Source organism: Gadus morhua, chromosome 8 (assembly GCF_902167405.1).
Source record: "Gadus morhua chromosome 8, gadMor3.0, whole genome shotgun sequence".
NCBI lineage: Eukaryota > Metazoa > Chordata > Actinopteri > Gadiformes > Gadidae > Gadus > Gadus morhua.
Genome location: NC_044055.1, coordinates 28,940,751 through 28,967,299, shown reverse-complemented (window position 1 = coordinate 28,967,299; position 26,549 = coordinate 28,940,751). Strand labels below are relative to the sequence as shown.

The following is a 26,549-nucleotide window of genomic DNA, read 5'->3' as shown; positions in this document are numbered from 1 at the left end:
ACACAGCATACTTTGAAAGCTCGCTAGCCGCACACTGTTAGCTCGCTGAAGGAGGCTAGCAGTCTCATCATGGACCGCCCTCCTCAGAATGGATGTGGAGGAAACATTCATTGCCATTAGACAAGAAAAAAGAAATTCGCAATAAACCACCATTACAATTTATTACATTTTACTTATGAAATCTTAGAAAAGCGCCTCTAATGACAAACCCTCACGCGTGACATCAAAACAAAGACGAAAGATGTAAATGTACAATGTTGCAATACAGTGGTGTGCAGACCTAAACAGTTTGTCATGCACCAACTAGCCATACACCCCTTAGACTAGAGCTATTGCCTGGATTTTTTATATATATATATATATATATATATATATATATATATATATATAATCCAGGCAATAGCTCTAGTATATATACATATATATATATAAAAACACAATTCTTATCAAAACATATTTTTGGATAGGCTTGGATAAGCTATACCTTCAGATGCTGTTTCTTGTATGCATTGCATATTAAATACATGCAGAACAACTATACTTTAATTCAAGATGACTTCCTCCCATCTTTTTAAAAGGCACGTGCCATGGCAATATGTGTTGCCCTGTGGCACTTAAATAACCATAAATAATAAACACCCAATTTTAACCTTATAATCTTTAAACTCTCATGAGGTGAGGATTAATGAATCTGTTACACAGCGGGAGAGCAATGCTACAAGAGGTCAGATATGTTTGAACTAACCCCAACCCTGCTTCTTCTTTTCCTGATGGCCCAGATTATTTTCTCTTCTCACTTCTTACTTCAGCAGCCTACCTAGCTTTCCTCCACCTTCCTCTCACTTGTGGACCTTGCCAAGCTCCTCACAGAGCATGGAGAGGTACTGGTTGAGCTTCACCATGATGATAATGAGGGTGCCGCCAGTGAGCATACACGAGGGCCAGAAGAGCGAGTGGAAGACGGCGGTGTTGCCGTACAGCCGAGAGAGGAGCACAGTGTCGTGCTGCCTCTCGCTGGGGTTGTAGTAACAGGAGATTTGCTGGTTGGCCTTCAGACGCTCCGAGATGTTCACCACCATGGCCTGCATGACCCCCATCTCCTTCTGGCACTTGGGGACAAAGAAGCACTGGACAGAGATAGATATGCAATGACACACATGGAGGGTTATCTCAAGACCACTGTTTAATACACTCAAAATCTCTCTCTCTCTCTCTCTCTCTCTCTCTCTCTCTCTCTCTCTCTCTCTCTCTCTCTCTCTCTCTCTCTCTCTCTCTCTCTCTCTCTCTCTCTCTCTCTCTCTCTCTCTCTCTCTCTCTCTCTCTCTCTCCTGCTGACACTAAACACGAGGCACTGTCTGTTCACATTTCCTGAATCGGTGTGTGTTTAAGTCAGATATGAAGACCACCAAGTATTCCGAAGACCAGTTGCCAACATTTGACATGGTTCAGCAATTCCCGGTATTTATATTGTCTTTGTTCCCCTCCCTTTCTGGCACCACCAGCACCACCAGCAGCTTACTCACTTCAGAGCTGGCGTCATGGGTCTCCTCGTTGTGGGACAGCCGGCTCACGCGGCCTGTGTTGTTGATGCTCACGTAGATCTGCAGACAGGGGTACCGCGAGACCCGCCAGCAGTCCGGTCCGCAGTGGTAGGAGCAGTTGACGTCAGCGGCGATGGTGGAGTTGAGAACCACACACACTCCCTCCTCTGTCCACACACTGGGGTTAAAGTTGCAGAGAAGGATGTTTTGAAAGCCAGATCTATTTAGCGGAAGCTTTACTCTGACATAACTTTACAGACAAAAAGATGAGGACGTCTAGCTACAGGTCAGGCTGCGGATGTTGTAGATTAAATACAAATATGAATCTCCATCGTGAATCTACAATATGGGATTAATGAAGTACTATCTTTTCCTCTCTTACCTGTCTGCGTAGGAGCGCAGGATGGTGACACCCAGGACGAAGTACATCATCACCGAGGAGATTATCATCCCAAGACCCAGCAGGATGGCTCGATCTTCTCCGGGTTTCAGAGCCGTCACTGTTTTCTTCTTGTCCAATATATCCACATCGCGGAACTTCTGGTACATGGACCTAATGACAGAAGGAAAGGTTTAAAGGTTTTGTGGATTGATATGAATGCAAACACATAGGGGTGTCATCTGGTATACTTTGAGATAACATTTACTTTTCATTTCCTCTGGCTGCTCCTCCGCTGCGTTTGGAGCCAGCGACAAAGAACATCTTTCCGGAAGAGTGGCGCCCTCCTTTACTTGATGAAGGGGTGTGGAGAGATTGTTGAAAAGACCTGTGGAGAAGTTATTCATAAACTTGTTGAACAGAAACATAGAACCCATGTTGTGACAAATATGTTATATTTTATACAATATATTTAAGGATACCGGTACCTTTGGTGCATACTGAACGGGTTGCCAAGCTCACAAGCTCTAACCACTCCCGTCATTCAAACATATCATCAATGTATTTTCTAATCCTATACAACACTACACCGCGACCACCACCACCGCGACTACCACCACCAACACCACCACCTGAACAGGATTCTAGAGATCATGATGTCCAGTGCTGCCAAGGGAAAGAAGCAGTGATCTCCCTGTCACTAGATAAATATGTAATTTCAAACTAGATAAATATCAAATTTCACAGTAATGACAATGAGGTTAGTATGAGATGATGAGGGATGGGCATAGATGAAAGGTGGTAATGCTGACAAACTGAACTGGCTCCAGTTTGAAAAGCGAGCAGTACCTGCCTGCAGCATGAACACCCTGCTGTCAACACAAACTCATCGTTGGGGCTGCACCTACAAGAGTCTTGCTGGTGGTTTCCTATCTCCTGGTCCCATCCGCTGAGACAGTAAATATTGCTACCGGTGATGCACAGCCTGGTCCCATACCGACCCTTCAAGCCCATTAACCTTTTATCTGTTTCCACTCAGACAAAACAATTTAATATATTATGAGTTATTAGTTGTATGTCCCTCAGTGGGTCGGAAATGAAGAGAGGATCAATTGCAAAACGCTTTCAACTATGGCTTTTTATTACAGATGATATTTTAAAAATTAGAAATGTCAGGTCACCAGGCATCGCACTCAACAATCTAAATTCTTTATTAAATATTCAGAATTTTATTTTATTCTAATTCCAGGTCCAATTAGAAAACTAAACCGCTGATGGACCCTTCTCTTTCACTTTTTTGATCACTTTTGGAGACATGGTTTCCTTATGTGATTCCTTTCTAGGTAATGTGTGAGCAGGACAGAGGGCAGATTTAAGTTGTTCAACAAATTTGAGTGATGATTAATTTACACTAAAGTAGGGAGAGAGAGAGAGAGAAAAGGCCAGGGTTAAGTCTCGTAGAGGATACACTCTACAATCTGGGTCACAACAGAGGGAGAAGAGTCCAACAAATTCCTCTTTTATTAGTCATTTCCTCAGTGAATGACTTTCCCAACTGCTTAAGAAACAATGTTGTCAGTCGGAAAAAGACACCAAAATTTCAACGTTAAACACAAAGCAAATAAATGCAAAAATCATAAACCTAATAAGTGGTCTGCAATATTGAACAGGATGAATTATGTAAATCATAACAAATCACAACCAATAGACCAAATTATATATATATATATAATATATATATACAATATATATATATATATATATATATACAATATATATATATATATATATATATATATATATATATATATATATATATATATATATATATATTCTCTTTCTCTGTATGAGTGCAATCATTTTCTGGGTGATTTTCTTGCATTGATTTGAGCCAAACAGGGGACTTACACGTTCAGAAGGACCCGCATACTCTCAGGTCCACTTGAACGTCCAGTTAACAGCTGCTTCACACATTTTGAAGTCAGAACTTGGGGAGGGGCTTCTAGTCCAAGGATATATAAGGGGGGACTACTACAGTGACCTCTTAATGTTTCTCTTATGTCTTGAAAGACATTAAGTATTGCATGATATTACAGCTTACAAAAAAAAGTGACTTACAAAAATAACATTTCTTAGTCGTCAAAGCAACTGCTTCCGAAAGCAAAGCAGTCTTCATTTGAGAATGGGCTTTTCTAGCAATGCACTGCAATGCAAATTCTCAACAAATGATAAAGGAAGGGATTCAAATTCATCCTTGCCATGTCACAGATGGCTGCTGACGAGGACTTCGTATCATATTTATCTCCAAGAAATGTAAACTTTAATCTAAGCGTGTTGCTATAACCACTTCATCTGCTAATGAAATTGTAATGATTCTTTTTTTTAACCATCATTGTTATTACTGTTGTGGTAATTACTGTCATAATTATAATTATTATGCATTATGTATCATCATTATTATAGAATATCATATCAAGTTACTCTATAATGATTATTTAAAACCAAAACAAGATAGCATGCAAATGTTTGGCGAAGAAAGCTGACATTTATGTTGTATATATTTGTCCTCCTCTGTGTGGTTACTCAGGGGGCAACTGTGTGTGCTGACAGATCACATGACACCATGCGGGAACGAGTCTGATGCTCTTGTCTGTGCCTACTGTATGTACAGATGACCCAACTATAGCCAGCTAATGCCGCAATGTCAAGTTCAGAGGTCTTCCCCTTTAATGTTCAGATGAACTATGCTGTCCTCCAGCATGTGCCATAGGATCAATGGACCATACTATTATATTTATTTATAGCTCTATGTCTGGGTCATTGGTTACTCTCTGATAACTTAAAGCAAACCTTCTGTGTGAGTGAATAATCCATCAATGCCATTCGGGGTACACCTCAGACATGTAGGTCTATATGTGTGGCTGCGTTGTTGTATTTGAGGGCCGTCAAAAAGGGGCGTCAAAGAGTGTAATATCTATGCTGGATTCCCTGAAGGCTTACTTCTACATGTTTCATATAGTTTATATCTTCTACAAAGCACTCTGAGCAGCAGACTTTAAAGCCTGCTATGGATTTAGTGTTTAATAGAGAATGCCTGAGCGTGTGCATGTTGCCATGCAGAGATTATTGGCCAGGTGGGCCCACTTGGTATGGTGGTTTTAGAGAGACACAAGCCCTACTGTATGTGGGGAACCCTGCAGTTCAAAGTATGGGTAGTAAACACTTAACAATGCTAAAAGTGGAGAAGGCAATTCGATATTGTGGCCTGTATAGGGCACGCGACTTGCATATCAAGAGCATGTTGTAAAGGCTGTTCATATAGCAATCGCACAATAAAGGCATTATATTCGTACAATCATGTATGTTGCATGCATGTGTGCAGTGTGTAACATATGTGCATACTTGTCACATAGGAACTGAATTTCATTTGATAAAAGTTCCCTTGTTTCGGTAGTGTATGACCTCAAAAATAGACATCACTATTACCTTTATTTCATACTATATAGGATTTGTGTATTCTATCACAATGTAATATTATGTATAATCTAAACTCTTTGTATTTACATTTCTATTGCCTCAAAAGTCATAATAATTCTAAAATGATACCTTACATTACTGTAGGTCTTCTTGGCGGAAACAGCAGATGAATGAATGCATGAATGAATGGGTTTAATCCACAAGGTCCTACCTGTCGTGGGCTTGGTTGGTTAGGATAATCCACAGTAGTGTGTGTATCTGTTACCATTACTCTCCAAAATGATATGGGCTCTAAGGAACAACATCCACGCATGGCTTATTTAAACTTTTCCAAGTGAACAAAATGCCTGCCATACCTGTGTTTGTCATATGACTTCCCTTGTACAATGCTGCCATGCTTCAAATAAGTGGGCCAGGCAGATTGTGTCTAAACTGGATACCATAATAGCCAATGATAAATGGGTGAGCTTGATAATTCTGGGCTGCTTGTTGCTCATTTTCACTGTACACATAATTCTGTACATGTTCTGTATGTGTTGACTGTACTGAACGTGAGGTATTCGGGAGGAGTTGTATCAATTGAAAGGCTTAGTTCAAACTACAGTTAAAGTATTGCAATGTACTGTATGATAGAATGACAACTGGGAAACGTTACTGCGTTTCACCACAAGGAAGCGCTACAGCCTCAGATATTACAAACTAGAGGGCTTCGGCGCTGGATGTCGACAACATTTCTCTGGATGTCGACAACCCTTCTCTGGCTGATTTGTCTTCCAATGTTATAGTAACTTATGACCATTCATTATTATCTGTCGAAATTTGAAATCGCTCCATCCTGAAAGGCTTCCCACCTCTCAGATTTTCTGTAAGCTTCTTCTCACCAGAATCTATTATAAACCTTTATTAATGTGAAGCTAGTAGAACCTCCCCTTTATAAAGCATTTTAAAATAAACTAAAGCATTTTACTTCATTTAGGCCCTCATTTTGCTGACCAAAACGTTCTGGGGATGTTTTTTTTTCCTTTCAAGACCATCTATACCTGGCATCTGTTAAGTATCAGCAAAAAACAATTGATTTAGTATCACGTTTCTAGGTCTGAATATTTCTTACTGATGCTAAGAATAGATGATCACACTCAGCCTACACCATAAAAGTACTGTATATGCCAAAAGGGCATTTGTATGTGTATTTTGGACAAACCTTAAAATGGAAACAGAACAAAATAGAAATTTAAACCTTCTTTGTGGGCAACATTTGGAGCAACAACAACTGTTGCTTTTTACACAATCTAAAATAGCCCTTGCTAATCATGCAAGCCAAATTCTCTCTCTCTCTCTCTCTCTCTCTCTCTCTCTCTCTCTCTCTCTCTCTCTCTCTCTCTCTCTCTCTCTCTCTCTCTCTCTCTCTCTCTCTCTCTCTCTCTCTCTCTCTCTCTCTCTCTCTCTCTCTCTCTCAAGCAAAGACTACATAAAGGTATCCATCAATGGTTATACATAAAATGCATAAAATGTTTTATTACTGGCTATTCTCCTGTAGAACCTATGCATTATTAAACATTATCGGACATAAGGCCTTCCAACCTGTTAGATTAACTGTGTTATCGGAATTCACAGAAGAACATTTTTAGATTGAATTTAGCACATAAATAATAAATAATAATTGAAAATACAATGTTGTGCATTAACCATAACCTGTGAGTGGCTCACCAAACGCCAACTCTGCTGGGGTGCGGAGTTCTCTCCCCAGCATGAGAAGGGCAGGCGTGCATGCTGTGGACTCTTGGACCGCGGAGCGACACGTCAGGAGCAGCATGGGTAGATGGGTGTCCCAGTCTCGCTGGTGCCGAGAGGTGGGATTGCCAGCTGCTGGCCCAAGGTGCGGTGGAATCTCTCCACCAAGGCGTCACTCTGGGCCCGCAAGGGGATGGCGTGTCATGTGTACACCCAGCCGCTCACACATGGTGGCAAACACCCGGGACTCAAAGTTCCTCCCCTGGTCACTGTGTCTGCTCTCTGGCACTCCCAAAGCGGCTGAACATTCCCCCCACCAGGGCATCTGCTATGGTGGCGGCGGAGTGTCTTTGTGACTCCAAAATGCCCAGACCCTGCTGCTCCATGGATGGGCTGAAGCAGTCGCCTCCTGCAGCCTCTTGGGGACCACTACCTGCCACTGTTACTCACCCGTGGGTGGCTCCTTAAACGCCCGCTGCAGCACACCCTCATTCAGAAGTAGGGCTTAAAACTTAGACCACAGCCCCTTGGTCGTTGTGGAAAGCATGGCCACCTCTTCATACGGTGGTGCCTGCTGTGTCTCCACCTATAGCAGTAAAGGCTGTAGGTCGGTGTCCTGCTCCTGCTGCTGTCCCCACTCTGCCACATCCACTGCCTGCAGCTTCTGGCAGAGGAACACCTCTACCTGTCCCACTGCAGCACAGTCCTCCTCCTCCTCCTCACGCAGCTCTTGCTCATGGGTCTCCCTCCACTCACAGTACCTGCGCCCGGCTGTGGCAAACGGGCGGCGATGGAGGTTGTCTGCATTGTTGTAGTGCACCCGAGCCCTGTGCCCCACTCTGAATTGGAAAGCCTGGAGCTCCTCCACTCACCTGGCGTCCTGCCCCTCTGGCTCCCCTGAAAGTCATGCGCCACTGAAGAACAGAGTGGTCAGTCCTCACCCTGAAGGGCAGGCCACACAGATAGTACTTGAAGTGCCTGATTGACAGCACCACTGCCAAGAGTCCGACAAATTAGCGACGCTCAGCCTTGTTAAACCCCCGGCTGAAGGAGGCCAACACTCTCCCTCCCTCGGACCCCACATGGGAAAGCATCCCTTCCACACCCACACCGGTAGTGTCTGTATCAAGGATAAAGGGCAAGGTGGGGTCGGCTGGGGAGAGGCACGCTGAAGGCTATGGCAAGCCGAGTGTGCCACAATTCGACTTCAATTAAACGCGTTCTGAAACGCCAGCACGCGTGCCCAGAACGCGTTCCGGTATGGCAAGCCGAGTGTGCCACAATTCGACTTCAATTAAACGCGTTCTGAAACGCCAGCACGCGTGCCCAGAACGCGTTTTGGTTTTCCAGAACGCGTTCCGGCGTTTCAGCGCGCGCGCCCAGAACGCGTTCCGGCGTTTCAGCGCGCGCGCCCAGCGTTTCAGCGCGCGCGCTCAGAACGCGTTTTGGCATTTCAGCGCGCGCGCCAAGAACGCGTTCCGGCATTTCTGCGCGCGCGCTCAGAACGCATATTAGCATATTAACAGCACGCGTGCTGTTAATATGCTAATGCGTTCCTCCCCTCAATTTTCTCAGCCAATAGATTTGAGCCGTTTTCACCCAATCATATGCTAGGGCAAACACACAGACAACATCAGTCGAGACCAGAGCTCTTCTTTCGCGAATCTTTTCTGTTGTGTCGTTCTTAAAGTCGAAAGATGTTAAGATGTTTCAAATTAGGTGGTTAATGTGGAGGTGGTGAACACTACAAGTACATACACTTTGACTATACACTATCTAAGCTACTTGACCGAACATTGTGTATGGTAAGTGCCGTGGTAACTATGATAACATCATTAAAAAATACTTTTATTTATAGCGTATCGTTTATTACATTTATTTATTACAGCATTACATGAGTCAGCTTATTCGTCTTCTGAGTACAATAAAAACAATAAAAGAGTTCAGAAGTTAGAGTTAAAATTCCATTAGAAGTAAATAAGTCCGTCTGAAGTATTAACATGCAGTTGCAGGTTTTAGCCTGTACGTGGTAGTAGCCTATAAGACGAGGTATAATTCACTTCATCAGTTGGAATGAGACAGATAGAAAAAACTATATATATATATATATATATATATATATATATATATATATATATATATATATATATATATATATATATAATATAGGGAGGTGAGGAGATAGATACTACTACAACTGATACTATTGGTAACCAACTGGTAGGTATTGGTACCCAACAGACCAAGCCCTTTAGGAAGACTTCCATCCTGCTCCTGTCACATTACATAAATAGTTGGTGTATAGCCTATATAAATGCAGAAAATATTGCAGCCAAAATTGCCCCCAAAATATTCACAACATTTACCATTTAACCATCCCTTTTCACATTAAACTGGCCTCTACTCTTGATACATTTGTAACTCACCTACAAACTCACTCATAGCCTTTAATTTAGTGAAACGTTTTGGTCACCTTTTTCCTATTTCTTTTTCACAGTGTCTACACGTCAGGTCATGGTGAGGAATATATTAATCATATATGTATATTAGTTAGTTAGTATGTTATTACTATATTGTTATTAAGTGAACATCAGTCCATGTGTTACAAACAAACAGCAGAAATCAAATGCCGGGAGGAGGGAGAAGCCTGTCTGGGCAGGCTCTATACACTGCGGTCCCGGTCCAACCAGCACCTGCCGACAATCTCCTGATTAGGAGTGAGAGAAACTGATTCGCGAAAGAAGAGCTCTGGGCCCCGTTTCCCGATAACGATGGATCTTCGCTCGTACGATCATTCTCCCGATGGATCTTGCGATCCATCGATAATTTCTTTGGAGCGTTTCCCGAAACTCCTCTTAACGTGAACGCGCATTCGCTGCACTCACGACGTCGTAGGATTGTAACTGTCTACTGACACGGTGCTTAAATGGGCTCTGTAGGAGGGGGAGACGCAGGAATGTCGCAGGAAAATTGTGTTAAAAAGGGTTAAAATATATCCCCATCAAGGACAACAGCAGAGTAGCCTACGAAAAAAATAGACTGCAATTATATGAATGCTAAAGACATTAAAACACAATTGATTAGGCTTAAACCGACATATATCAGTCCTAATCCTGAATGCACTGTGCGTTTCACGGCATTTTCCCCCCTGAAATAATTCCATATGACAAAAAATTAAAAATAGCTTGTGTGACAACTACATTTATCTTAATGGGCTGATTTCTGAAACATGCTTTGCGCAGCAAAGAGAGCCGACTTAATCTGATTCCGCATAAGGGTTTCCTTGATTGATAATTTGATTGGCTATAAAAGCCCCTCCGGAAATAGGGTAAGGTATGTATTGATGAGGAATACAACGAAGCCCACCGTCTGGCCCGGTGCATCGTTGAGCGCACGATCGGGAGGTGGAAGTTGCGCTTTAGATGCCTTCACAAGTCAGGCGGAGGGCTCCAGTTTTCGCCGGCCAAGTCATGCGCCGTGATATGTGTGACGGCTATGTTGCACAACATTGCAGCTAAGGCTGGGGTGGCATTGCTTGAACCGGAGGACGCTGAGGACGATGACGACGAGGAAGATCGGTGTGAGGACGGCCTCCCTCATAACTACGCGGCTGGTTTTCATGCGCGTCGAAGAGTGATTGAGACTTTTTTTTAACCCCCTCCACCCTCCCACATGTCACTAAACATTCCCGTCAACGTGACCAATCCCCACCATATCCCAGCCTTTTGCCTGTTCCTTTGCTTGTTTTTTATAATTTATTTCATTTCTTTATTTTTAATTTTTTTAATTGTATTTTATTTTTTACATTATTTTATGCTACGTTTTATGAGTAGCCTATGTCAGTCTGCACAAATCCCCCCACTTTCTCTCACACATTTTGAGTGCCCTGCCTGCGCAAACATTTTCTGGACTGTCCCGTTTTATTTTGGCCATTTTAACATCTTTATTAATAAATTAATTAATAATCTTTATTAATTACCAAACTAAGAACATAAAGGCGCAATGCGTTTTACTAAAACGCATCCAATAGACGGAATGTCCGATGGTGTCGCCACTGAGGCTATAGCTGACGATTCTCTTAGAGTCCTACGAGTACCTACGAGCACCCCTGGAGTACTCGTTAGCTACGAGCGTTTTCAAGACGTTCGTTCCCCACGATGCTTTCGGGAAACGCGGTGAAAACTCTACGATGCCCTTTCGACGCACTTCACGATCCACTTAGGCTAACGACGCTTTCGGGAAACGGGGCCCTGGTCTCTACTGATGTTGTCTGTGTGTTTGCCCTAGCATATGATTGGGTGAAAACGGCTCAAATCTATTGGCTGAGAAAATTGAGGGGAGGAGCGCATTAGCATATTAACAGCACGCGTGCTGTTAATATGCTAATATGCGTTCTGAGCGCGCGCGCAGAAATGCCGGAACGCGTTCTTGGCGCGCGCGCTGAAATGCCAGAACGCGTTCTGGGCGCGCGCGCTGAAACGCTGGGCGCGCGCGCTGAAACGCCGGAACGCGTTCTGGGCGCGCGCGCTGAAACGCCGGAACGCGTTTTGGAAAACCAAAACGCGTTCTGGCCACGCGTGCTGGCGTTTCAGAACGCGTTTAATTGAAGAACGCGTTTAATTGAAGTCGAATTGTGGCACACTCGGCTTGCCATAGTTTTGCGCGCGCTGAGGTAATTTGCGCGCGCGAGAGGCTGTTTTGCGCGCGCAAGAGGCTGTTTTGCGCGCGCAGAGGTAATTTGCGCGCGCGCAGAAATCATTTGCGCGCTCGCAGTTAATATCTACGCGTGTGGAATAATATAATACGCCCGAATGCATCTTTTATCACATTGGTGAATTATGGCACTAATGTGTCGCCATAATGGTGCGGTAAAGCGAACGCAATACCGCCCCCGCTGCTCCAATTCTCCGGCCAATCTCGCGCTCCATAGTACCCTCACTCGCGAACAAGACCCCTAGGTACTTGAACTCCTTCACTTGGGCTAAGGAATATTCACGTGATAGAAATAGATCTCGCATGTAATAAAAGAAAAGATCTAAAAAAACAAATTAACGACTGTCATGTAGCCAAATGGAACGGCGTAAAAGTAATAATAATAATACATTTAATTTAGAGTCGCTTTCAAGACACCCAAGGTCACCTTACAGAGCATATAGTCATCATACATTTTTTAAAAAAACAAGACATTGTGTAAAAATAAATAAACATAAGCAATAAGAAATAAATAAAACAAAAACAAGACAAAACAAAACAAAAAAACAATCAAAACAGTGATCAGTTAGACGTTGTGTGCGAGTTTGAACAGGTGAGTTTTGTGTTGTGACTTGAAGGTTGTAATGGTGTGATTGTTTTATGTGTGGGGGGAGGGAGTTCCAGAGCCTGGGTGCTGAACAGCTGAATGACCGGGCACCCATTGTAGTGAGTCGTGATGCGGGGATACATAGTAGTCCAGCAGAGGTTGAGCGGAGGGAGCGGGAGGGAGTGTATTCTTGGAGGAGGTCGCAGAGGTAACTGGGGGCTAGGTTGTGGAGAGCTTTGTAGGTGAGGAGTAGGGTTTTGTATTGGATGCGGTAGTGTACTGGGAGCCAGTGAAGTTGAATGAGGACAGGGGTGATGTGGTCAGATGATTTGGTGCGGGTGATGATCCGGGCGGCTGAGTTCTGAATGATCTGCAGTCTGTTGATGAGTTTGGTGGGGAGTCCGGTGAGGAGGGCGTTGCAGTAGTCTATGCGTGATGTGACAAATGAGTGAACTAGGATTTCAGTGATGGATTGGGTCAGTGATGGGCGGAGTCTGGCGATGTTGCGGAGGTGGAAGAATGCAGTCCGGGTGATGTTGTGAATATGGGGTGCGAATGAGAGGGTGTTGTCCAGGATGACGCCGAGGCTCTTGACTTTGGAGGAGAAGGGTACTGGGAATCCATCGATGATTATGAGTGGAGCTGGGGTGTGTTGTGATTTAGCGAGGGTAGATTTGGATCCGATGAGCAGGGCCTCTGTCTTGTTTCCATTGAGTTTCTGCTCAACCAGCTCCGGATCTCTTCCAGGCACGTGATGAGGGAGGTGGGGGGGATGGCAGCGGTGGGTTTGGTGGAGATGTAGACCTGTGTGTCGTCAGCGTAGCAGTGAAAATGGACCCCATGGTGACGGAGGAGTGTGCCCAGCGGGAGGAGGTAAGTGGAGGCTCGAACAGAGTGACACACACACACACACACACACACACACACACACACACACACACACACACACACACACACACACACACACACACACACACACACACACACACACACACACACACACACAGTTTTTTTTTAATTTTAACATTTTGTTAATATAATATAATTTTGGATAAACCGAATTTATTTTAATTTTATTTAAAGGTCGATGTATTTAATTTTGCAAAGATTGAATTTGTTATTGTTTTAGTTCAAGGGTTATGAATTAAATTTTTAAAGACCTTATTTATTTTATTTAAAAGGATGTTATTTATTATCTTTATTTGAACATTGCTGTTTTATATTTTGTTGGTGTCTATTTTGTACCGTTTGTGTTGCTCTGTTTATTTAAAAAATAAATCGGAGAAACTCAGTACTTGTACTCTTGAGTACTTGAGTAGCCTTTTCAGGCAACGGGCAACAGATTACGTAAGGGGTTGTCCGTTGCCAGGCAGGTTTCAATCGCGCTCATGTTGCCGAAGACGAAATAATATAATACAGATAACGGATCGCTAGATAACACTTGTTTTTACTTTATATTTGTATTGCATTTAATTGTTTAATCGAATTTAGCTAGTAAACTGAGTGTTTAATGTGTATCATAGTCTAGCTAGCTTGTGTTAATTTTTTAAATTAAATTAAGAGAATAGATTATAGGTGATAGATAGATAGATAGATAGATAGATAGATAGATAGATAGATAGATAGATAGATAGATAGATAGATAGATGGATGGATGGATGGATGGATGGATGGATGGATGGATGGATGGATGGATGGATGGATGGATGGATGGATGGATGGATGGATGGATGGATGGATGGATGGATGGATGGATGGATGGATGGATGGATGGATGGATGGATGGATGGATGGATGGATGGATGGATGGATGGATGGATGGATGGATGGATGGATGGATGGATGGATGGATGGATGGATGGATGGATGGATGGATGGATGGATGGATGGATGGATGGATGGATGGATGGATGGATGGATGGATGGATGGATGGATGGATGGATGGATGGATGGATGGATGGATGGATGGATGGATGGATGGATGGATGGATGGATGGATGGATGGATGGATGGATGGATGGATGGATGGATGGATGGATGGATGGATGGATGGATGGATGGATGGATGGATGGATGGATGGATGGATGGATGGATGGATGGATGGATGGATGGATGGATGGATGGATGGATGGATGGATGGATGGATGGATGGATGGATGGATGGATAGATAGATAGATAGATAGATAGATAGATAGATAGATAGATAGATAGATAGGTGAGCAGGCATTTACTAACTGGTAAATGATTTTTATTATTATTATTCACGTTATCCCCATAACATTTAGCTATTACTGTGTAGGGAAATAGATAAATACAATGCATTACAATACAAATATAAAGATAGGAACACTAATAAATGTAATTTGTAAAATAACTTATCTGTCTTGTCGCGCTCAATGCACGAGTTCGCGAATGTTCAAGAACCTTCCACGTCATTCGACGCGATCGTCTGTTGCCAGGCAGGTTTGGAATGGATTACTATGGATGACATAGGCCGGTACAATTTTCGCCCCCGGTACAATTTTAACGTGACAGCGCCGGTGTCATGCCAAATTTGTACCGGCTGCCAAATTTGTACCGGGCGCGTCATCCATACGTAATCCATTCCAAACCTGCCTGGCAACAGATGATCGCGTCGTCCGTGAACATTCGCGAACCTTCAAGCTCGTTCATTCGCACTTGTCCGTTATCTGCGTTGTGCTATTTCGTCCTTGACCTGCTTTAAACACTCAGTTTACTTGCTAAATTTGATTAAATAATTAAATACAATACAAATATAAAGTAAAAACAAGTGTTATCTAGCGATCCGTTTTCTGTATTAGGTTATTTCGTCTTTGGCAACATTAGCGCGAATGTTTTTTGAAACCCGCTTTAAACACTCAGTTTACTAGCTAAATTTGATTAAACAATTGAATACAATACAAATATAAAGTAAAAACAAGTGTTATCTCGCAATCCGTTGTCTGTATTATGTTATTTCGTCTTTGGCAACATAAGCGCGAATGTTTTTTGAAACCTGCCCGGCAACGGACAACCCTTACGTAATCAGTTGTCCGTTGCCTGGCAACGGACAACTGTTGTCGTGCCCGGCTGCCCGGTACAAATTTGGCAGCCGGTGTAGGTACCACATCGGCTCGGCTTCCAGATCGGCTCGGGGTCCGTCGTCTGCTGATTACGTCACACAATACGCTATCTGCAGCAACCCAACTGGGACAAACTAAATTGCATTCTACTTTCACGATAGATAGACACCATTTCGCAAATTTTCAGTTATCTCAGAGTGTGTATTTGTCTCATTTACTTAGACTGTTAGACTATTTATAGATATAATATAATGTATAATAAAAAAAATAAAAAATATATATATATTATATATATGTGACATATATATATACTTAAGATAAGATTATCTTATCTTATTACACGGGTCTTTTCAACGTTCCGTTCACTTGCATGGGCACTTCACAACTTCCGGCGGTCAATTATTTTTTGATAATTCATTAGCAACGGATGAATAATGACCGCTGTCAAAGTAAACAAAAGGACATTTTGCCTTTGGTATCACTCCGCACGAAGTCCGGTAACTTGTCGATGTAATAAGCGGGATATGTATCAACCCAAGCGTGTCGGTTGCTAAGCGACGACGTCAACCTTTTGGGCGGACTATTTCTCTGCTAATCAACACTATGATGCTGGTAACAAATACATTGTAAATAAATTGTTTCGTTTTGGGAAGTAGCCGTGTAATAAGCGGGATAATGTATAGAACTTAGCCGGTCATTATCGAAAAATAAGCCCCTTCATGGCGAAGCAAGACACCTCCGCTGCGCGTCGGTGTCCTGTTCGCCCTGTCGGGGCTTATTTTCTCGATAATGACCGGCGTTCTATACATTATCCCTTTCTTATATATCTATACTTTTAAGCTATTTCTCACTAATCTGTGTGTGTGTATTTGTGCATATATACACATATCCAACAGAAAAATCCAAATGCTTCTCATGTTTTTTGTACATTATTTGCCTAACATAAATAGGAGTCCACACACGCGTAGTCAAAATGACAAGCAGTTTATTGCTGCTTAGCACACAAACAATACACCAAACTGAAAATGAAGCTTCTCTTCGGAGTGAACCAAGGCCAAAATAATTAAACAAAACAAACTAGATTTTAAAGGGAAGTTCAAGCTACCTAAACCCTATGTCAAAGTAAATAATAAAAAAGACCATCACTAAAACTAACATCCTAAACTATGAAAAAACATGAGAAAACAAGTCAAAAGAAAAGGCAGCTCACTCCTACTGCTTCCAGGTACTAACAGTGACTATATACAAATGTGGAAAAAAGGTAACAATTTAAAGTTACTATGTACAACAAAAGTGACTAGTGAAACAAACTAAGGTAATACTTAACATGCATATTCAATCGAAACAAACTAAGTACAGGTCAACCTTGTATGCAGAAACAACAACACAAACATTAACATGAACATCTTAAGGACATATAACTATATATATATATTTACAACAATAACAGTGTCATGAGATTTTGCAAAGTATTCTCAAAAGTCCAACATGTGAGTAATGTCCTCTGGGCACAAACGGGTGTCTGCTCCTCTCGACGTGCAGGGGCTGGAGGACAGGCAAGAGGGACACCTGCAACAAGCAAAGATGTGCAGATATAGTGTCAAGAAGTTAAGTTTGTAACTGACACGTCCATGGTAGTTGCTTCATTCACAATTGAAAATGGCATAGGTTTTAAAGATTTGCAAAAACGATAAAGATAAAATTCAGTGTTCAATTAAAAAAAAATTGAACACTGAAAAAAAAAAAAAAAAAAAAAAAATGAATGAAATTATTGTCATTACAGGGCACAGAGTGGAGATCACTGAGGGAAATGTAGTTTTTTTTTTATTGTAAGGTTTGAATACTTTTGACGGCACTGTATCTTAAGGGTCCTTAAATAAGTTACATCACTCAATTAGTTTCAAGGGTCTTTTTGTAGACCTACATACATTTCAGTGACATAATTTAGTCTAGGATTTGTGTTTGTGTTAAACTTATGTTTACCGATTGCAATTGGCTGCAGAAGTGATTGCAGTATCCCGGATCTTCAGCTTCGGAATAGATTGCTTCTAGCGCTCCCCTTTTTCCTGTCCCAACATATCCTGTAAAACAAAAAGGAAGGTAAAAAAACATACTGACAAGTGACCTCTACAGATGTGATCAATGCATAGTTATGATACTGTGTGTAATCAGATACCAACACTATCAAGTACTGTATAAGATGTATACCTGGTGTGCAGTTTTTATATAGTCGTCCACATCCAAGGCAGGTGTCAATACAGTATGTCAATACAGGTGTCAGTACATGGTGCAGAAAGCTTTTTTGTACGTTGCAGAAAACCTACTCCATGTAGCAACACCTGTGTACCAAAATTGTGAGTCAAAAGAGCACATTTCCATAGAGATATTCAAAACACCACAGTACTTAAGTATTGTATACCACTGCTATTAAATAACTTACTGTCAAGCCACTGAAAATGTGCCCGTCTTCTCAAATAATTGGTGGACACAATGTCTCTGAATGTGGTACACACCAGGGCCAATGTCAGGTAGACATTATCTCCTTCCTGGAGCACCACCTCTTTGTGGATTTCATCAAGCACAGATGTTGGCATCTGTAAAATATAGGTCAGGAAAAATCAAGCTTATTAACACATTCCCCTGATGTTTAGGTGTACAGGTTCTAGTTAAAAAAAAGGGAAAGATTACCTCCAATATGAAGCACCTGTCGGCCTTTTCAAACTGAACCTTTGAGGGAAAATTATTTATGTATCAATATAGACATGTAAGAATAAGAAACCTGAATTGCATTAAAGAGTCTATAACAAAAAGGAGCATAACCCTGGGTGTCCTCTGCCATCAACATCATTCTCATCTCATGATCCCTTTTTCTGGTCTTCGGGATCCTGTAGATCGGCTGCAGTGATCCTTGGAGCAATGCTGTGGCCTCATTTGTCCAGCATGCAAACCTCTGTCCGTGGCTTTCGAGTGACAGTGACAGAAAAAAAAGGTTAACTAATGTATAACTAATGTTGTGTAGGAAGTTACATTTAAAGTTGTTTTACCCATCAATCTGGAACGGTTCCATCAAATTAATTAACATTTCCTTCAGTACTAATAACACTCACCCATTTTTTTACATCCTCCCTCAGTGTTTTCCAATGGTAGGACGCCAATACTTTTTCTGTTGTTCGGCGTCTCCCTGGTTACACACCACCAAGCGTGGTTTTCCCTGGAAGCTGTAATACAACTGCTCGTCTGATGCAGCAGGAAAATACAACATTCATTTAGTGTTTTTTGGGGGTGTAAATCTCTGGTTTCATCACTGGATTCATTGGACAACGATACGATATTTGTAGATATCAAAAGTCTGCCGCGATACGATTTAGATTCAGGGGCATGCGATCGATATGAGACGATATTATATGCCCATTTAACACAACCTCTTACATTCACATCAACTTTATTATAATTTCATCATTTTATTTCTTTGCTCTACCGGATATTTAAAACAAAAACAATCCATTTTTCAATACAAATAATAAAGTGTGACATAATTGCATTTAAGTGCAAAAGGTTTTTTATGGCTTAAATTAAAGAGCCTGTAATGATCTTTCATTTTGAACACAGACCATTCCCAACCTATCTGTGTGGATAGTTTTCTTCTAAAAACAATCATCTTGGCTGTTAAGATAAGTCGTCCGTGTTGCCAGATTGGGCACATTTTCAGCCCGATTTGGCTACATTTAATCACGTTAGGCTGGAAAGACGGGACATATACCCAATCTGGCAAAACTAGAAACTAGACATAGGCCTATGTGAAACGGCGAGATCGAGCACGCATCAAGAACACTTCCGGGTTTTACGAAAGTACTCGCTTGATGCGTGCTTCGAATTGGAACAGTGCTCGGGCAACGACTGATGACGTTTCACGAGTCCACGAGCACACGAGCACGCACAAGTACGCGAATTGAGAAACGGCCGTACTGAAACAAACGGCTCCTTGCTATGGACCTATTTTGAAGTGCACGGCTCCATTAACTTCCAAATTAAATTAAATTCCGAATTAACTTCCATTAACTCCATTAACTTCCAAAGTCTGAGATTTGTCCTTTTACTTAACATGAATGGCGTTGAACACGGATATATAACCCAAATATCATTGAAATAGCTGTAACAGGCACGGACGTATTGATTACCTGAATGATTATGGGAGACCTACGTAATTTTCATAATATTGTTAATTGTCTAATATTAACATTTCAGTTGCGTTGGTAGGTATTTCATTTTCATTTGCTTGTTTAGCTATGTATGACAGGGTTATGGTTAGCTATGTATGACAGTTGACAATGTTGGTGTATTACAATTCATTATTTGGGTAGGCTACTCCAACTTCGTTGCTGGTCGATATGTAAACATTTACTTTTATATAAATTATTGATTGCATTTTTCATAAATAGTTAGTTGGAAGGAATCTGTTTCTTAAGCAATAACATTGAACTGAATTTTTTAGGCCTACATACGTTTACTATGTTACTATGGTATTATATGGAGCAATCTTACATATAGTTTCCAGATCAATAAAGTTCTATCTCTTTTTATTTGAACTGCCTGTATGTCCTCTTGATTATAGTATTACAATGTGTACCTTGGTTATCAGCTATCAGAATGGTGTCCAAATGGCTGCATGTGTAAGAAAGAGGATTTGAACCAAGTGTTACAATAAAAAAAGCTAGATATAGAGTGGGTGACTTTATCAGTATACTCAATCGAGATGGCCACAATAATAACCGCTCTTAGATGGGTTGTAGATACTAAGTTTTATAACAGATAATTCAATACGTGAAGATTTGGTGATAGAGGTAAAGCATCCTCTTTTAAATATTATAAGCCTTGGTTTAGTTATTCAGTTCTGTTGGATTCCAGCCCACCATGGAATATATGGCAATGAAATTGCTGATAAATTAGCTAAAAGATACTAACCTAATTAGAAGAAGTTAACCTTAAGTATATATATCTTTATATATATTTTTTTTATTTATTAATTTCTTTTGTTAGTTTGTTTTATTTTGTTTCGTTAGTTTGTTTTTTTCTTTGAATTTATTTTTATGATTTAAAGTATCATTTGCCAACGTCCTTGTCACAAACTCCTGTGTAGTAGTCCAGTAGGTGGCGGTATATGGGGAAAAACTATGATCCTCCACTAAACTAGAAGATCTCTGCATCCGGTACGTCACGGACTAGGTTACGTGTCTTGGCCCCATAACCAGGCCCCCAGGATAGGCATATACTTCCGCAATCCACCCGTGCTCAGAGGCCAAGCCTGGTATTGCAGCTGTTTTAGCTGGGAGTGGACGGGGGTCCGTCATTTCATGTGGCCCAGAAGTAGATATCGCCGTCCACTCCAATACAAGTGGGGAACAGGATTGAGTCTCCGCAAAAAATGTCTAGATATCAATCAAAGGCTCATAATTATCTTTCTACCCTGTTCTAAAAAAATGTAAGTTTTTTCTTTTCAAAACGTCTCCTCAAGCGTTTTATTAGCAGTTGATGTTGGGTGGGCAGCTGAAAGGAGCCGTACTGAAACAAACGGCTCCTTGCTATGGACCTATTTTGAAGTGCACGGCTCCATTAACTTCCGAATTAAATTAAATTCCGAATTAACTCCATTAACTTCCAAAGTCTGAGATTTGTCCTTTTACTTAACATGAATGGCGTTGAACACGGATATATAACACACATCATTGAAATAGCTGTAAAAGGCACGGACGTATTGATTACCTGAATGATTATGGGAGACCTACGTAATTTTCATAATATTGTTAATTGTCTAATATTAACATTTCAGTTGCGTTGGTAGGTATTTCATTTTCATTTGCTTGTTTAGCTATGTATGACAGGGTTATGGTTAGCTATGTATGACAATTGACAATGTTGGTGTATTACAATTCAATATTTGGGTAGGCTACTCCAACTTCGTTGCTGGTCTATATGTAAACATTTACTTTTATATAAATTATTGATTGCATTCTTCGTAAAATAGTTAGTTGGAAGGAATCTGTTTCTTAAGCAATAACATTGAACTGAATTTTTTAGGCCTATACGTTTACTATGTTACTATGGTATTATATGGAGCAATCTTACATATTTATGAAGTTTCCAGATCAATAAAGTTCTATCTCTTTTTATTTGAACTGCCTGTATGTCCTCTTGATTATAGTATTACAGTGTGTACCTTGGTTATCAGCTATCATAGAATGGTGTCAATGTGGTATTGGCATATATATTCCAGAATTTGAAAAAGGATATGGATATAGAGTGGGTGACTTTATCAGTATACTCAATCGAGATGGCCACAATAATAACCGCTCTTAGATGGGTTGTAGATACTAAGTTGGTGACAATGTGGTATTGGCATATATATGCCAGAATTTGAAAAAGGATATGGATATAGAGTGGGTGACTTTATCAGTATACTCAATCGAGATGGCCACAATAATAACCGCTCTTAGATGGGTTGTAGATACTAAGTTTTATAACAGATAATTCAATACGTGAAGATTTGGTGATAGAGGTAAAGCATCTTCTTTTAAATATTATAAGCCTTGGTTTAGTTATTCAGTTCTGTTGGATTCCAGCCCACCATGGAATATATGGCAATGAAATTGCTGATAAATTAGCTAAAAGATACTAACCTAATTAGAAGAATTTAACCTTAAGTATATATATTTTTTTATTTTATTTTTTATTTATTCATTTCTTTTGTTAGTTTGTTTTATTTTGTTTCGTTAGTTTGGTTTTTTCTTTGAATTTATTTTTACGATTTAAAGTATCATTTGCCAACGTCCTTGTCACAAACTCCTGTGTAGTAGTCAAGTAGGTGGCGGTATATGGGGAAAAACTATGATCCACCACTAAACTAAAAGAAGAAGAAGATCTCTGCATCCGGTACGTCACGGAATAGGTCACGTGTCTTGGCCCCATAACGCGGAAGCAAATCGCTCCTGTATGTTGCCATGCGCCACTGAGCAGGTTTGCATAGGAATGAATGGGCGGCCATTTTCCAGTCCGTGGTCCATCCTTTATTATGTCCATGCCCATACCGCGGAAGCAAATCGCTCCTGTATGTTACCTGCACCTGCGCCACAATGGGCGGCCATTTTCCAGTCTGTGGTCCATCCCTTATTATGTCAATGGATCGAGCACGCATCAAGAACACTTCCGGGTTTTACGACAGTACTCGCTTGATGCGTACTTCGAATTGGAACAGTGCTCGGGCAACGACTGATGACGTTTCACGAGCACACGAGCACGCACTAGTACGCGAATTGAGAAACGGCCACGTATGTCCCCTATTTTAAGTCCACTATATAGTGCCCTATACAGTGGACCACTGAGAATTCAAACACCCAAAATGGCGTGCACCTTATTTAGTGCACTACATCCATGATAGGGAACGATTGCGAACACAGCTATGTCTAATATGAGGAGAATGGGCACTCGAGGGTTAGTTCCGGTTTTCTGGACTGGTTGCAGTAATAATCTCTGACCACGCAGGGCGCTCGTAGGCGAGTCCAGAATGAATGGGAGCCAACGGGGTTTTATCCTCAGAATCCACTTTTCTCACGATGTAATTTTTTGTCTAGTAATTTGAAAGTTGCTATCAAAAGGTGGGGCTAAGATAATAAACTCAGCTGAATATTGCATTTTTTAAGGTCACATATCTGTTCTAAAAAGGCGTTAAAAACATGTGATGACGTCACACATTGTCATACTGTCAGAGGTACTGCTTTACGGCAGTTTCTAAAGCACTTCCCTTTTCCCGCAATGATAACACCCATGATAACACCAGGGCCGTTTCTCAATTCCTAGCACGCGTACTACGGACTCGATGACTTGCAAGCACGTACTTGGCAAGTCTCTACTTCAAGCACAGACTTGCGAGCATGCGAGTACGCACCTGCGATTGGAACAGCAGCGGACTCGATGATGACGTCACCACCTCTGCTCGTCCGTTAACTGTGCTACGGCCTCATTTAGGCATATACTACTGAACAATATAAACAAATGATATAAAACAAAATCCCAGCCTCTTTCATTTTCATATAGTATGTAAATATTCTGAATGAATAAAAATTGAAAAGATATGCGTGTCCTTTCATGTGTATAAGCTATACACACACGACTTTATATATATTTATTTATATATTATCTTATATTATTATTATATTATATAAATATATATATAAGTTAAGAGTAACTTAAGCTACAGTTGTGCGTCTTCTCCATATTGTCCACCATCGTACTGCTGCGAGTGCGAAATGCATCCTGGGATTTATAGCGGTTACAAGCATAGACATCTGGTTACAAGCACACACGAGCCACCTCCGATGCATGCTCGGTGAAACGGCGAGATCGACCACGCATCAAGAACACTGCCGGGTTTTACGACAGTACTCGCTTGATGCGTGCTTCGAATTGGAACAGTGCTCGGGCAACGACTGATGACGTTTCACGAGTCCACGAGCACACGAGCACGCACAAGTACGCGAATTGAGAAACGGCCCAGCTGTTGGAGGTAAGGCTTTTTTTTGCTTAATACCCTAGTTACAGAGTTTTAGTGAGCTAATGTAAAAAAAAGAAATGCGCGAATGATTTACATATGTATGTTACTTGCAGAGTGTTTTTTCTAATCCTCACTAGTGCCGATGATAAAGCTTTTTTTTTAGTAACGATTATGAGCCATTTCTTTCTCCTAAAATAGAAACCTGGATTAGAATCATAATTTTAAGACTGCATCAATTTAGTTTACATCAGTAAACAATGTGCTAGAGAGCAGTGTTCTGTTGTACTCCTCCTCATGCCTCTTCCTTTCTTGATCTCTACAGTTGGACCTTGATGCTGTGACAACGGACAAGTCTTCTTCCTCTGTCCTTTTCCCCTGCTTCTGTTCAGTATGTTCAGTGTTGTTAAATAATTTCTCTTTTTTTTTTTATTAGTTACTGTTCTTATTGTGTTCTTGTTAGTGTGATGTTTGAATAAACTTGCCTGTTGCAATGTTGGTATAATGTTTGGATAATTACTGTTATAAAACTGTTACTGTTTCAATGTGACCCAGACCATATTTCTCATTTAACAAACATGTGTAGCTCATAATGTGTTGCAGGGCAGAGCAATTATATTCAATGGCTTAACAAACCCATCTGTAAAGATCAGCGAATGCATAGAAATCAATGACAAGTGGTGTAGATGGTTTTCCCTCTGTGCAAGGTCATTAGCCCAAGTGATACAAAACAATAACGACTGTAATAGCAGATGTTGAAGTTGTTAAATCGTTAACTTACCATTTGTATGGAACAATCGGTTAAGGTATACAAGTTAAGTGCTTGAGTCTTGACACTTTAGAGAATGTCTAGCGCGCAACTTGAATAAGCCATGTGCGATATTACCCGGGCTCCAGCGCAACTTTCCTTACCAGGTGAAGCCTCAGGTAGCCTATAGGACCATTCATACAGGAGCAAGCAAGAACATTACCTTTTTCTGTCCTTGGGAAACGAAAAGACGGACAATCCGTTTCCACTATTAGAGCAGTTTATCATTGCACATTTACGAGGCATTTCTTGTTTAAACTATCTTTACTTTCGAAAAATAGACAATGACAGATGAAATGATATTGAGCGGGACATTGACTATTATTTAAGTTGGTCATACCGTACCTACCATGTATATAACACATTGAACATTGAACACAAGAAATGGAAGAAATTCCATTATGCCCATGTCCTTTCACCATACATACTATCTAAAAAATAAAAGGGCCTGCAGGAAAATATAAATAAAGTACGCAAAAATTGAGTTCGACGGAAAGTCGAAGCTAACACGTTTCTGATTGCGCTTCAGCTTCAGATGCCGTCAAGAGGGGTCTCTGGTCGTAATCAATCGCAAGTCCGTCCCTGACCAATCAGCATTCATTAGCAGAATGCTAGCGTGTATGGCCAACAACGGCCCAAACCGTAAGAAATCGAAAGGACATAAGTACTCACTCATTTGACTTTTGAACCATAATCTATATTGAACTTGCGGAATCTACAATAAAATTTGCGATATTTCAACGACAAGCAGGTGAAAGAGGCAAAATTAGCCGTCTAGCCCCATAGACTCCCATTCAATCTGGACTCGCCCGCGATCACCCCCAGTGGATGTCTCATGGAACTACAACCAAGATCGGTACAATGGGGCGTATAGGAAGTGCCCAGGCTCTTCGTAGACGGGCTCTGCCTGCGCCACTGAGCAGTTTGTATAGGAATGAAGGGGCGGCCATTTTCCAGTCCGTGGTCCATCCTTTATTATGTCCATGGTGTGGACAAGACCGACAATCTCCCCATCGGCATAACTAGAACTCCACATGCCCCGACTTTTAATGGTTTTCCTCCTTTCGATGCTTTTATCCTCCCCTTGGAAAAAAAACTAACATTGTCAAACTTCTTCACGGAAGTGTTTAGTTTTCTTTGCATGAAAAAAATAACATTAAATCCACAAACAACCTATGTGTAATCCGGGGCATATAAAGACTGGGACAAGAAACTAATTACTTTCTTTCCATTGAAACCCATTCATATTTTTCGATCGCATAGGTCCCATGGGCTCTACCGGAAGGGGCGTGACTTCGCCACACCATTTGCAACAATACCAGCCAATAACTTACATAGGTAGACTATATTACATAACAAAATAGAGAAATACGCCTACAACCATATTTGGGGATATGCTTTAAGTAAAGGATGGATTTTCTAGATATGCTTCATTGTGTGATCTGAACATTTAGTTGTCAGAATGAATTAATATGTGTGACATTAATATGTCAAAGTAAAACATTGATCGCAAAAAATAAATTCCGCCAGTTTTGTCTGTCCAAGGGTGAAAGAGCCGCACAGGATTGGGGTGGAGTGTAGTGAGGATGACCAGTAAGGCAGAAATGAGCTCTAGTGGGGGATGGGCACGTTGTTATGACTGGTGCTTGGCTGGAGAAAAGCTCAAAAGGCCTGAGGCATGCATAC

The 26,549-nt window shown here is 41.2% G+C and overlaps 2 protein-coding genes and 1 long non-coding RNA gene across 3 annotated transcripts in view; all 3 read right to left on the bottom strand.

Moving 5' to 3' along the window:
• Window positions 1–86, bottom strand: part of LOC115548750 (phosphatidylinositol 4,5-bisphosphate 3-kinase catalytic subunit alpha isoform) — a 65,061-nt gene extending 64,975 nt beyond the window's left edge. Inside the window, exon 1 of the mRNA XM_030363569.1 lies at window positions 1–86. This exon is cut by the window's left edge and continues 185 nt beyond it. The gene's annotated coding sequence lies outside the window, so the exon portion shown is untranslated.
• A 310-nt stretch (window positions 87–396) lies between these two features.
• kcnmb2a (potassium large conductance calcium-activated channel, subfamily M, beta member 2a) lies at window positions 397–5,742 on the bottom strand. The gene is made up of 5 exons (XM_030363572.1): window positions 5,609–5,742; window positions 2,189–2,308; window positions 1,924–2,094; window positions 1,524–1,719; window positions 397–1,127 (listed from the first exon to the last, which is right to left on the bottom strand). The coding sequence occupies exons 2-5, from the start codon at window positions 2,242–2,244 to the stop codon at window positions 840–842; spliced, it is 711 nt and encodes a 236-aa protein (XP_030219432.1). The 5' UTR covers window positions 2,245–2,308; window positions 5,609–5,742; the 3' UTR covers window positions 397–839.
• Window positions 5,743–16,481: 10,739 nt separating this feature from the next.
• LOC115549113 (uncharacterized) lies at window positions 16,482–18,466 on the bottom strand. Its single transcript, XR_003977699.1, has 5 exons — window positions 18,202–18,466; window positions 17,954–18,107; window positions 17,722–17,852; window positions 17,497–17,594; window positions 16,482–17,082 (listed from the first exon to the last, which is right to left on the bottom strand). It is a non-coding gene; the product is annotated as an uncharacterized LOC115549113 (long non-coding RNA).
• Between the last annotated feature and the right edge of the window lie 8,083 nt (window positions 18,467–26,549).